Source organism: Lynx rufus, unplaced genomic scaffold, assembly GCF_022079265.1.
Source record: "Lynx rufus isolate CCGP_SWC_20201006 ecotype Redwood Valley unplaced genomic scaffold, mLynRuf1.p SCAF_35, whole genome shotgun sequence".
Taxonomy (NCBI): Eukaryota; Metazoa; Chordata; class Mammalia; order Carnivora; family Felidae; genus Lynx; species Lynx rufus.
The window spans coordinates 47,509-61,048 of NW_025814851.1; the positions used below are offsets into that span (position 1 = coordinate 47,509).

Sequence of the window (13,540 nt, forward strand, 5' to 3'; positions counted from 1 at the left end):
TCCTCTGCCCACTGGCCAAGCCGTCCATGTGAGAGATCAGCGGTCCTTGTCTTGTCCTGTCCTTTAACTCAGGAAGCTTCAAACATCCACAAACAGACCCCCAGAACAGATGAAGGAAGGGAGCCCCCCCCCCCAAGACACGCAGAGTGGACTCAGTGACAAGGGCTGTCACCGAGGTGAGCAGGGCCTCCTGATGGCCTCCTTGCCCTCCATGGGCAATTTCTCCTTTGCTACACAGACACTCACTTCAGTGCCTGTGTTGTGTTGTTGGGTTTCATAAATGTTCCCAGAACCAGAGGAGAAAGCCTGGAGGACCGTGTACAAGGCCACCAGTTTTTATTAGAAGAGGTAGAGGTTTTCTTTTCTTGTGTCCTTGGATGGTAAATCATGTGAGTTTCCTCCTGAGAGTTGAGAGGCAGGGGTGACAATCCCAGTGGTTGCTGTCAGACCTGGCAATATCTCCCAAGTTCTTTTCCCCCTCTGTTGGGTCCTCAGCCTATCTAATCTCCAAGGTAGATCCTCCCCATGTCCACTATACCTGACATGGCCTCAGGTAGGACACTGGCTTTTGTTCTGAGAGACCAGCAATCAAACTTCCCCTAAAGGACATGTCTCAGATCTACAGTTGCTGTCATTGGCCCCCTGAGTGTGCTTTCCATGAAGGAGAGCCCATTAGGTAAGAATAACACAGTTATGCAGCAGGAACAGTACTCCATTCAACAGGCTTTCTTTACAGGAGGCTGTAGGACTTGGAACACATTGATATATCCATTGTCCCACTTGGTTCTTGGAATTCAAAAAGTCATGCTTTCTCCCACCCTTCATCTTCATGGGACAGTGGTGCCCTGAGGCCCTAGAGTCTCTCAAATGGAAGCCAAGGACTAGTCCTGAAGAAGCCTACACCCCCTTGTGTCACTCTGGGGATGGAAAGACCTGGAGCAAGGCCTTGGTCTCTTCTTCCAGCCATGGTCCACCTGGCCTCCATTCCTCATCGGGGTTCCTCTCAGATAATGGCCTGTCCCTCCCTCCCCATCAAGCAGTGAGAAGGAGCTTTGGAAAGATGGGGTTTCCATCCCAAAGACCTTGAGCTCTGACAGTGCCTGGGCTGTGGCCATGTAGCAATGGCAGAATTTGCTTTGGGATTGGACCTTGGTCCTTCGCCTGAGAGCATTCGCCTGAGTTATTTCATGGTGGCTTGCCAGGTGGCCCTGGTGTGTGATCTTAGAGCTGGGCCACTCGCTGTACTTCCAAAGATCCACTGCAACCTGCACCCTGCACCCCCTTCATGGGGATCTGAGGATACACTTTGTGGTGGCGGGAATCACATGGGAGTTCTGTTCTGCTGCTCTACGGCCCAGCCTCTCTGTTCCTCATTGGAAGGACCCCCAAAGCACCCTCAGCACCAGATAGGACATGTTGAGGCCAATCTCTTGAAGAGGCCTTAGTTTTACAGAAGACTCAAGTCTATCCAGGCACAGGCCACAGACAAGGTTGCACCAAACCAAGAAACCTCTTTTTTGCAGATACTGGGTCTGAATGTGGTGGCCTAATGCCCACATCCCCAGCCCTGCCATCACCCCAAACCCAAGCCCCTTACATCCACTGCTCTCAATGGCATCACTGCTCTGAGCACCCCCAACAGGACTCCTGTCCTCTGATGTCACCTCTGCCAGAACTTCCCAATCTCTCCCCCTCCGTTCCTCTTTAGTCTGACAACTCAATGTTGGACTCTCCCCGGACACCATCCACTGAGGCTTTTACCTGGAAGATGTTGAGTCTCTGTAGCCACATCTGCATGGGTCACAGGGGTAAGGATGGCGTGGGAGATGATGGAAGACTTCCTGTAACCCCACTGCTGCCCAATCCCACTGCTCTGCCCTGAAAGAAACACCTGTGAGACTCATCCAACTCTCAACTCGGTCATCTGTTCAACAGTGCTCACCATCCAGAGGAGGTTCCAGAACCTGCATCTTGTTTTCTGTCTTGCTTTTGGCGACAGAAAAGAACATCCCCTGAAAGCACACAGCCAATTGTCTCTACCACCCTGGCCTTGATTCTCTTCAAGCCAGGCTTCTTCAAAGTGTAGACTGAGGAGAGTACTTTTTACCTCTGGATTTCCCTCTACCGTGTCCCCCACCCGTGGAACATTCCTTTGCTAAATTCTCCAAAGAGCTCCATGTTGCAAAACCAAAGTATCCGATGCTGTCTTGGCAGCCTGAACATTCTTTTTTCAAAATGCTTTCTTTCCTCAGCATCTGTGACAGCAGCCCACCCAAGCTTTCTTCCTACTTCTCAGTCGTTAATTCTAAGTCTCCTTGTTGGCCCATTTCATTTGATCCCCTCCTAAATCTTTTTCTTTTTTCTCCCAGGGCTCCAACTTCTTCCCTGTGCTCTCCTCATCCTAATACATGATTCGTGGGTGACCACATGGCCATCCAGAGCTCCACGCATCTAACTTGATTTCATCTATTTCCCCTTGTATGCTGATGGCTTTTCCCATCAACAAGTCTACCTAAGAAATGTCTGCTGGGCCCCAGGACCCCATGGGCTGAACCTATAGGACACCTCTACTCAGGTGCAAATCCCACAAGCCCTACAAATCTGCACAGGACCCCAGACCTCTATTCCCTGTCTCATGGCTGGACACTGCCATCCACCCAATTCCCGAAGGCAAAATCCTAGAGATACTGCTAGGTGTGTTCTCCATTGTCCAATGACTCTCTGGGACCTGCTCTGGAAAAGGCTAAGCCATGATCCTCACCTTGCCACAGATGTGTGTAAAGTCCCCCAGGAGGGATCCTCCTCGGCAGATGCACTCTGATCGCATCCTGAGCAGAGATTTCCCCTGGTTTGGGTGCTTCCACACAGGAATTCCGAGCAGAAGACCTGGGCCCTGTAATATATCTGGGAGACTGCACTCCTCATCTTCTGTAAGAACTCACGATGTCTAACCTCAATGGATTAGGCATAGCAGTGAGCCCATGATTTGGAATATGGACTTGAATATCCAGAAGGAATCGCTAAAAGAGAAAGTTTGGGGAGGCACGTGTCCATGCATGAGCATGAAACAAGGGACTGCTCAATTTTATTTTTCATCGTAAATACCTGGACCTAGTTGGTCTCTTATCTGAGCATGTGAATTCATTTAAACATTTAAATTATAATAAAAAGTTATTAAATTATAATAAAATTATTATTAAATTATAATAAAATTATTATATAAAATTATATAATAAAATTATTGTATAAAAAATAATATAAAAATTATTAAATTATAATAAAAAGTTAAAAAAGGAAACTCCATAACTTGGCAGATAAGCCTGACCGCTGATCCATCTACATCAACTGATACAAATCTCAGCCAATCCATCTTCAAAGAATGATTGTGATCTGTCTGGAGAAGTTATCTATGCAATGCAAAGTTTAAAGTAAGTAAGCACAAGGGATCTTGACGAGCAATAACAAGTCACACGCTTCAACAGCAAATCCAGGGTTTTAACTTCAAACTTTGGTTTTCGCCAACATTGAGAACAGCAGATACAATGTCAGTTTTAAAACCCGCATTTACATGGCATGTTTTTCCTCTCCTCAAGCCTGTGAGATCTGCCAACCACAGCAGGTAATGATGGAAACCTGCTTTCCTTGCAAAGGAGTCTCACATTTCTGATTTTAGGTTTTCTCCTTAAGGATGGTTCTATTTGCACAGCTGCAATCTAAGTTTTCATAGGAGACATTTCCAAATACTGCTTATGTGGGGGCCACATTCCAGACTCGCTAAATCAGGCTCTCCAGGGATGGAGCACTAGCATCTGTCCCTGTTTTTTTTTTTTTTTTTTATTACAAAGTTTATTTTAAATCCAGTATAGTTAACATACAATATTAATTTCAGGTGTACAATACAGTGATTCAACACTTCCATACAACACCCAGTGCTCATCAGGACAAGTGCACTCCTTAATCCCCATCCCCTATTTTACCCATCCCGCACCCCACCCCCCCCCCACCACCACTTCATGCCCCCTCTGGTAACCATCCCTTTGTTTTCTTGTTTAAAATTTTTTTTAATTTTTATTTTTGAGAGACAGAGAGGGACAGAGGATCTTGAAGCAGGCTCCATGCTGTCAGCACACAGCACCACGTGGGGCTTGAACTCCTGAACCTTGAGATCATGACCTGAGACGAAGTCCGATGCTTAACCGACTGAGCCACTCAGGATCCCCTTCATCCCTTTGTTTTCTATAGTTAAGAGTATGTTTCCTGGTTTGTCTCTTTTTTCCTTTGCTCATTCTTTGTGGTTGTTTGTTAAATTCTGCTTATGAGTGAAATCATATGCTATTTGTCTTTTTCTGACTGACTTATTTCTAATACTCTCCAGCTCCTTGCATGTCGTTGCAAATGGAAAGAGTTCATTCTCTTTATAGCTGAATAATATTCCATTGTATATATATACATCTTGTTTATCCATTCATCCTTCGATGGACATTTGGGTTGCCTCTGTAATTTGGTTATAACAAATGATGCTGCTAAAACATAGGAGTTAATGCATCCCATTTGAAGTAGTGTTTTGCATTAAAATTTTTTTTATTTTTAAGGTTATTTATTTATTTTGAGAGAGAGACAGCGAGCGGTTTAGGGGCAGAGAGAGAATCCCAAGCAGGCTCCACACTGTCAGCACAAAGCCTGATGTGGGGCTTGAACTAACAAACTGCAAGTTCATGACCTGAGCCAAAACCAAGAGTTGGACAGTTAACCGACTGAGCCACCCAGGTGCTGCTAACAATTTTTTAAATGTTTATTTTTGAGAGAGAGGGAGGGAAGTGGGAGGGAAAGAGAGAGAGCACGAACAGGGGAGGGGCAGAGAGGGAGACAGAATCCGAAGCAGGCTCCAGGTTCTGAGCTGTCAGCACAGAGCCCCACACTGGGCTCGAACTCACAAACTGCGAGATCATGACCTGAACCGAAGTTGGACACCTAACCGACTGAGCCACCCAGGCGCCTCAATGCTTTTGTATTTCGGGGGGTAAATGCCCAGTAGGCGATAGCTGGATCTTAGGGTAGTTCTATTTTTAACTTTTTCAGGAACCTCCATACTTTTCCACAGTAGACGCACCAGTTTGCATTCCCAGCAACAGTGCAGGAGGGGTCCTTTCTCCAGACACTCGCTGACACCTGTTGTCTCTTGTGTGTTTGAATTTAGCCATTCTGACAGGTGTGAGGTGATAGGTCATTGTGGTTTTGATTTGCATTTCCCTATGATGATCGGTACCTATTATCTATTCATATGTCCATTAACCGTCAGTATGTCTTCTTTGCAGAAATGTGTGTTCATGACTTCTGCCCATATTTAACTGGATTGTCTGTTTTTTAGGTGTTGAGTCATTCTAAACTGCTCCAGGAAAGATCTGGTGCACAGATGATGTTGAGAAGCATCTCTGAGCTTCACCTGTCCTGGTTTAAATAGAATCTTGAACTTTGAGCCATGTGTGTTACCACTGAAATTAAAAAAAAAAAAATTCCTTATGTGTCTTCTTTCAAGAGCTATTTTTTTTTTACACGAGTAAAGTTGACACACAATGTTACATTAGTCACAGGTGTATATCACAGGGACTTAACATGTCTAGTGTTATGCTCTGCTCACCACAAGTGTAGCCACTATCTGTCACCATACAATGCTATGACAGCAACTGACGACATTCCCTGTGTTATGCCTCTGATGCAATGACTTATTCATTCCTCCTTCTCTGAAGGCCTGTATCTCCCACTCCCCTTCACCCATTTGTCCCATCCACCCACCCCCTTCCCCGCAGCAGCCATCAGTTTGCTTCTGTATTTACTAGTCAGGAGCTGTTTGTGACATATTTATTTTACAGCCACACTTAGAACAATTACAGGACAGAGGAGTGTGTTTATGCATCTGCGTCCCCTTCTTTACATGACACTCAGGCAGGCAGAGGGGAGAGGGAAGGGCCTCGAGGCAGTGGGATTTCCATTGTCTTGGTTACCTCTCTGCTGTGTCTCCACACTGGGCTGCTGAGTGCGGCAGGGGGTCCAGTGGGGGGCGGACAACACCCCTCCCCACTCTACACGTCTTCCTGTGGCCAGAAGTTAAAGCTAAGGATGAGGCTGGTTGCCAGGGAAACTGCAGCCAGGTCCATGGGATTCCTGAAGAAAGGAAAACTCCTAAGTGGGTTTTCAGATGCAGGATGGACCCTAGGAGCCTGACCCCAGCCACGGATTTCTGAGCCAACCATTAAGTTCACCCAGTGGGTGCCTGCGCATGAGCGCACACACACACAGACACAGACACACACACACGCACAGACGTGTGCACTCAGCAGCATTCCTTTGTGATGTGCACAGTGACTCATTCTGGTGGGAGCACCTCACCCACAGGGAGGAGGCAGGTGATGATGGGTCGTGCAGGCAGGACCCAGAACATGGAAAGGGAGACGGGACAGTTCCTTAGTGTTATAAAATCAATGGCATACCTTTTCCACCATGACTTACTTAGACACTTGCATTACATTTTCCAAAGGGCTTTATTGGGCTCTAATTACACACCAGTGTCACCCAGTTAGACAGTCCAATGCAGTGACTTGTAGTAAATGTACAGAGTCGTGCAGCCATTGCCACAGTTCAGTTTTAGAACATTTCCTTCTCTCCAGAAAGACCCTGTGTACCCATCAGCGCTCACTTCCCACTACTACCTCCAGGCTGAGGCAGAGTCTAATGTATTTCTATCTCTGTAGGTTTGCACTTTCTGGGCATTTCCTAGAAACGGACTCCTGCTTTAAGTGGACTCTTGTGTCTGTGTCTTTCATGTAGCTGAACACTCTGGGGGCTCATCCATGTTGTAGCAGAAATCAGAAGTTCATCCCTTTTCATAGATCAGTGGCATCTTACTGCACGGGTTGCCACATTTCGATTATCTATTGACCAGCTGACAGACTTTTTTACACTGTTTTGCTCTCTGGCGATTATGAATAATGCTGCTGTGAACATCTGAGTACAAGTCTTTGCTTGGACATAGTTTTCGTGTCCAGTTTCTCCATGTTTTCGTTTCTTTGCCTTGCATGATTGCGCTGGCTGAAACTTTCAGTCCATGTTGGGCAGAAATGGTGGGAACCGCCATCCTTGCCTTGGTCTGGATCTCAGCGGGAAAGCATTCATTCACTCATAAATATGTGACAGGAGACATATTTTTCTTGTAGATAGCCCTATCAGAATGAGGACGTCCCCTTCTGTCCCTAGTTGGACGAGCATTTTTATCACGAATGGGCCTCGAATTTTGTCAAATGTCTTTGTCTATCAAGATGATCACATGGTTTCTGTCCTCATTATATTACTATGCTGGTTGACCCGAACTGTATTTTGAATGTTAAAGCGATATTGCAACCCTGGGATAAATCTCACTTGGTTAGTTGGTTTTCCCCTTGCAAATGTTGTTGGATTTGATATGCTATTCTGTTGAGGATTTATGTATGGATGTTAATGATAGATATTGGTGTATAGTTTCTTGTGTTGTCATGTGTGGCTTTGGTGCAGGGTAATATTGTCCTAATGGATGAGTTAGGAAATGTTCCTTCCTCCTCTCTATCTGGAACAGCCTATGAGGGATGGATATTATCTCTTCCTATAGTTTAACAGAACTTAGCAATGAGGCCAGCAGGCCCAGGGCTTTTCTCTGTGGGAAGGTTTTTAAATCAATTTTTAAATTTTTTTTTTCAACGTTTATTTATTTTTGGGACAGAGAGAGACAGAGCATGAACGGGGGAGGGGCAGAGAGAGAGGGAGACACAGAATTGGAAACAGGCTCCAGGCTCTGAGCCATCAGCCCAGAGCCCGGCGCGGGGCTCGAACTCACGGACCGCGAGATCGTGACCTGGCTGAAGTCGGACGCTTAACCGACTGCGCCACCCAGGCGCCCCTTAAATCAATTTTTAAAATTTATTCATTTTGAGAGAGACAGAGACAGAGACAGAATGTGGAGCAGGGTCAGAGAGAGGGAAAGAGAGAATCCCAAGCAGGCTCTGCACTGACAGTAGGGCTCGATCCCATGAGTCAGACACTCAACTGACTGAGCCACCCAGGTGCCCCAGTGGGAAGGTTGTTAAATAACAAATTCAATTTCTTTACTTGTGATAGGTACATTGAGATTTCTGATTTGAGCATTCCACTCTACCCCCATGCTCTCCCTGTATTTCTTGCCTCCTGGTGGTTCTCCCTCTGCCTCTTGCCTAGAATTTGACATGCTGATGCTTCAGATTCTGTGTCTCCCTCTCTCTCTGCCCCTCCCCCCCCACTCCCACTTTGTATCCTCTCTCTCTCTCTCTCTCTCAAAAATAAACATTTAAAAAAATGCAGAATTTGACATGCTGAACATCTCTGGACATTAGTGGATTCCATCTCCTAGTCTATAACTTGGGACCGTGTGCTGACTCAGATGGGACCCCCAGATACTCACATACACTTGATATGTGGGCAAGGGGACAATGACTTTGAGGCAGGGGTGGGATGGTACCACTGGGTCTGTCAGTCACACCTGCCCACCCATTCCCCATGTGCCCCAGTGCAGGCCATGAGTAAGTGTGGTCAGGAGCACCTTCAGCAAGCCCCACATCCACACTGCCCTACCCCGTTCCTTCTCACCCCTCTCGTCTCCTGGCCACAGAGCCACAGAGGGGCTCCATGACGGCTCTTTGCCACATGTATGGGCGTTACAGGTCTCCCTGATTAAAGGCTCAATCCCGAGGGCCAGGATTGTCTTGTGATTACTCCAAACTTCCCCACCCCAGCAGCCAGCCTTGTGTGGAGTGGGGGAGGCAAGGGTGAGACGATGAAACCTTAACGAGTGGCTAAACATCTGTCTGTGGTTGGTGTGGCTGCTGCGGTAAAGACATCTCTTTATGACTTCCTTGAACTCTGCCAGGTGGGTAGGAGTGCCCCTGCCCTAGTGCATTATGGGGAGGATTCAAGGAGGTATCTTATCAGACCCGAGGCTTCCAGCTGGGAAATGTCCACCAAAGTCACTGGTTCTCCGCACTTCACCCCTGGCCTCTATAGAGGTTAACGTTGGTGAGCTGGTTAGGAGTCATGTTCTGAATTCAGTCCGCCTAGGTTTGCCTGTCACCCTCTCCTTCAGTGCCTCTGCGACACTGAGCAACTCACCTGACCTCTCTGTACTCTGCTTTTCACACACAAAGTGAGATCGAAGTCTTGCTCAATGATGGGTTCTGGGAGTGGATTCCATAAGCTGATATATGGAGATATGTAGAATACTGTCTGATACCTAGGACAAGATCAATAAAGTGAAATGCGTATGTTATCCTGCTAACCACACCCCAAATGACCAGTGTAAATTTAGGCCTCAGAGTTTCAAGGAAGAAAATCCCTGCTTTGTTTACCTTCTCCTGTCAAGTGGGACACGAGCCTGGCAGGGTCACCTGAGCACCAAGCTCTCTGGAGAGATCACACGTTCAGAACATAATAAACACACCTGCTCTGAAGCCACTTCTGTCTGCAGAAGACTCACAGATGTTTGCAGCAACACAGCTCTGGACATTACCTAATTACGGAGACTGAGCGCAAGCAGACTTTCTCTGTAGTTCAGAGGGACTGCACGGGCACTTCCTGGGTTACACAGCACTGGATCTGTGGGGAGGAAGAAGGATGATGCCTCATTAATGCCTCCTGAAATGAAAAGGCACACATGTAAATCCCAAAACAACTCTGAAATGACTCCGTGATGCAGGCATAAAACTGCTGTTCGCATTCCCCAACCCAGGGACACCGGGCAACAAGGTACAGCCCCTGGAGATGCTACGCCAGGGGGGCCGGCACCATCCCCCAGGACCTCATACCGTGGGCAGTGGGCTGTGCTTCCAGCTCTCTGTGGGCAGGAAGACTCTCTTCCACTTGCTCTGCCCGGATGATCCGAAGGCTGCTCGTGCTGCAGGGCTGCAAACGGTGACTCGATGGTGTTCCCTGGTGCCCTCCGGGCCTGGCTCCAAACCTCCTGATAAACTGTGATCTGCTGCTCTAGAATTTAAATGCGGTGACCTCACACCTGACAAAGAACAACCCAATATGGATAAAGAACCTGAATGCAAAAGTTAGGTTTTTTTTATATGTATATTTATTTGGCAAGGATGATGAGGTAACGGGTCAGAAATTCCTTCGAGGGGAATACCATCTGTGTTATAAAGCAGGGAAACAATGTTCTACATTTAGCTCAGCATACTCATAACGGCTTACACAGACAACACAATAGCGAACCACCAAGTTCCAGTTCCATGTCCCTTTCTGCACCTCCTTTAGCGTCAGTCTCTTGAAAGTGGATCTCCGTTCAGTACACGTCCATTCCAGCAGACCAGTGCTGCTGCTGGGAGGCAGTCCGTGAAATGGCACAAAAGCACATGGCCATCATCAACGGGGCATTCATGCTACAGAGAAGCTCTCTACCGTACTGACAACAAGGCAGGGAGGAGAGGCAGAGTTCGGGGTGGGAAAGTGACAACATGCATCACGGGAGCCATAATAAGGAAGTTACGGACCCCTGGGGTATGTGGTGTCCCATAGAAAGCCCCACAGGGATCCACAAATTCAAGGTAGGAAAGACAGAACCTTCCTGGGATTGGATGAGGGCTCACGCCGATCGAATTTTCAGTCATCAACGCTGCTCTTGTCACTTCTCTGACGACTGCTTACTGGTTGGTCCCCAAAAGAAATCCACGCTCAGGATCATGTCTGGAGCCATTCAGACCTGCGCCACGTGAGGATGAGAGCCTCAGTTTTCTTTCAACCACTGCTTTAGGAGCCTCTGAAACATCCTTTTGCTTTCCTGCTGCATCTCCAGTTGGAGCTTCTCGTCTCTTTCCTGCTGTTGGAGCACCCCTTCGGGCAGCAGGCCAGGTCGGCTGGTGCTCAGGCTGAGGGTCAAGCCGCTGAGGCCCTGTACCAGTGTCTCCCAGGAGGAAGCATGGGGGGCCCCTTTCCTCTCTGCAGACATCCCAGAGACATTTGGCCTATGGCTCTGGCAGTATCGACATTCGCATCTGAATCTGTTCTGATCTCTATCACCTGAGGAGGAGATCCTGGCTTTCCTCTCCACCCGATAAGGTGCCACCTGATCGAGGTGCTGCCGTCTCATGTGCCCCAGAAGGGTTTTCTTCCTCTGAGGGGACGCTGACCTTTCCCACCGCCTCTCTTGTAGGGTTTTCTCATCTCTGTAGCGCTGCTGGAGCAGCCCCTCTGGAAGAGGGGCAGGGTATTTGGTGCCAGGACTGGTTTTGAGGTCACCCAGGCCCATCATAAGCAGTTCCGAGAAGGAAGGAGAGGAGGCTGCCGTGACTTCCTGGGAGGTCTCTTCAGAGATCATCGGGGAAGACTCAGAAATCAGTGTTGAGCTGCATTTCCGGAGTGGATCCATGGAGGTGTGGTCCATGCTCACAGCTCCACCTGGCCCTTGGTCTAGACAGCAAGCTGAAGACAAAGGTTGTCAAAGAGCTGGAAGCTAGCAAGGGAGGTGTGTGGCCAGAAGGACCCAGACTACATCAAATGGTGATAAAAGAAGAAAGAAAACTCCGTTATTATTCACCTGACTTAACGTTTCTGAGCCTCAGCTTCCTATCTGTTAAATGGGGATAATAATGAGCCCTACTTCCTATGATGGTTCTGGGCTTTAAATAAGAGTATACATTTCCAAGCTCAGAATTCGGATGGCATATAATCAGGATCTCAGGCGTGAGATTAATCATCAAAACCACATCATAGGTAATGAAAAATGGTGCCCTGCAGTCAACCATGTGAATCCCCTGCCCACTTTTTCTGTTGTTGTTGTTGTTGAAAGAGAGAGACAGAGGGCGCGAGTGAGCAAAGGGGGGGGGGGCGGGGAGAGAGAGAGAGAGAGAGAGAGAGAGAGAGAGACAGAGAGAGACAGAGACAGAGAGAGACGACAGAGAGAGAATGAATGAATAGGGAGCCTGAAGCATGGCGCAAGCTCAGTCGACCCTGCCGACTTTTATAACCATTCAAGCATAATTTTAAGAACACTCCATGTGTGACCAGCATCTGCTATACTCGTAAGTGTCCATGTACTTTCCAAAAGGAGACAATGGCTAAAATTTCCACCATGGTGACACATTCTTTTGAATTTTCACTGCTTTCATCTAGGTAAAAAGGATGTTCAATCCTATGGAAGTCATTTCATAATCCTCAGTAAGCAGCAATAAGAATTTTACTAAAATACAAGAACAGAGATCAATGAAATTTCTAACAAGACAGATTAGAGAAACTCAAATTAAAAGTTGCTTCTTTGGGGCGCCTGGGTGGTTCAGTCGGTTAGGCGTCCGACCTCGGCTCAGGTCATGATCTTGTGGTCTGTGAGTTTGAGCCCCGCGTCGGGCTCTGTGCTCACAGCTCGGAGCCTGGAGCCTGTTTCAGATTCTGTGTCTCCCTCTCTCTCTGACCCTCTCCCGTTCATGCTCTGTCTCTCTCTGTCTCAGAAATAAATAAACGTTAAAAAAAAAAAGTTACTTCTTTGATGGGGCACCTGGCGGGCTCAGTCAGGCGTCTGACACTTGATTTCAGCTCAGGTCATGATCTCGAGGTTCGTGGGATTGAGCCACATGTCAGGCTCTGCGCTGACATTGTAGAGCCTGCTTGGGATTCTCTCTCTCTCTCTCTCTCTCTCTCTCTCTCTGCCCCTTCCCCACTCACACGCTCTTTATCTCCCAAAATAAATAAGTAAACATTTTTTTAAAGAGTTGCTTCTTTGAAATAATCAATAAAATTGATAAACCTCTACAGGACTGAAGAAGAAAAAAAAGGAGAAGAGCAAAGAAGACACATCACACTTCTGACTTCTAGCCATACTACACAGCTAGAATAATAAGAACAGTGTGTTACTGGCATAAGAACTGACACGTGGGCTAACGGAACAGAATCGAGAGCCTAGAAGTAACCCCATGCATGTATGGCCAACTAATATTTGACAACAGAGTCAAGAATACTCAATGGATAAAAGACAGTCTGTTCAATAAACGCTGCTGGGAGAATGGACTATTCACATGTAAAAGAATAAAGCTGGATTCCTATCTTACACTCACAAAAGTTAACTTGAAATGGATTAAAGGCTTAAATGTAAGACTGGAAACTAAAACTGCTAGAAGAATACATAACGACAAAGCTCCCTGACACGGGTCTTGGCAATGGATTTTTGGATATACCACCCAAGGCACAAACAACAAAATCAAAAACAAGTGGGGCTACATCTAACTAAAAAGCTACACACTAAGGAAACCACCAAGGTGAAAAGACAACATATGGAATGGGAGAAAATATTTGCAAACCGTATATCTGACAAGGATTTAATACCCAAAATATAAAGACCTCATACATCTCCACAGCAAAAACAAAACAAAATAAACTGAAAAAAACAACAACTAATCATCGAATTTAAAAATGGGTAAAGGTGGGGCGCCTGGGTGGCTCAGTCGGTTGAGCATCCAACTTCAGCTCAGGTCATGATCTCGTGGTCTGT

General features: G+C 47.0%; 1 protein-coding gene across 18 annotated transcripts in view; it reads right to left on the minus strand.

Annotated features, from left to right (window-relative positions):
• Positions 1-5,059: 5,059 nt before the first annotated feature.
• FAM156A (family with sequence similarity 156 member A) overlaps positions 5,060-13,540 on the minus strand; it is a 47,089-nt gene continuing 38,608 nt past the window's right edge. For 9 of the 18 annotated variants that reach the window (XM_047093626.1, XM_047093625.1, XM_047093623.1 and 6 more), the window contains one exon: positions 10,113-11,547. In XM_047093626.1, coding sequence (XP_046949582.1) covers positions 10,787-11,443 — 657 coding nt within the window. In that variant the 5' untranslated portion in view covers positions 11,444-11,547 and the 3' untranslated portion in view covers positions 10,113-10,786. Of the gene's footprint in view, positions 5,493-5,845; positions 6,163-9,168; positions 9,652-9,860; positions 10,067-10,112; positions 11,548-13,540 lie in introns of those variants that run through there. The other 9 variants (XM_047093621.1, XM_047093617.1, XM_047093616.1 and 6 more) reach the window with 6 other exon arrangements.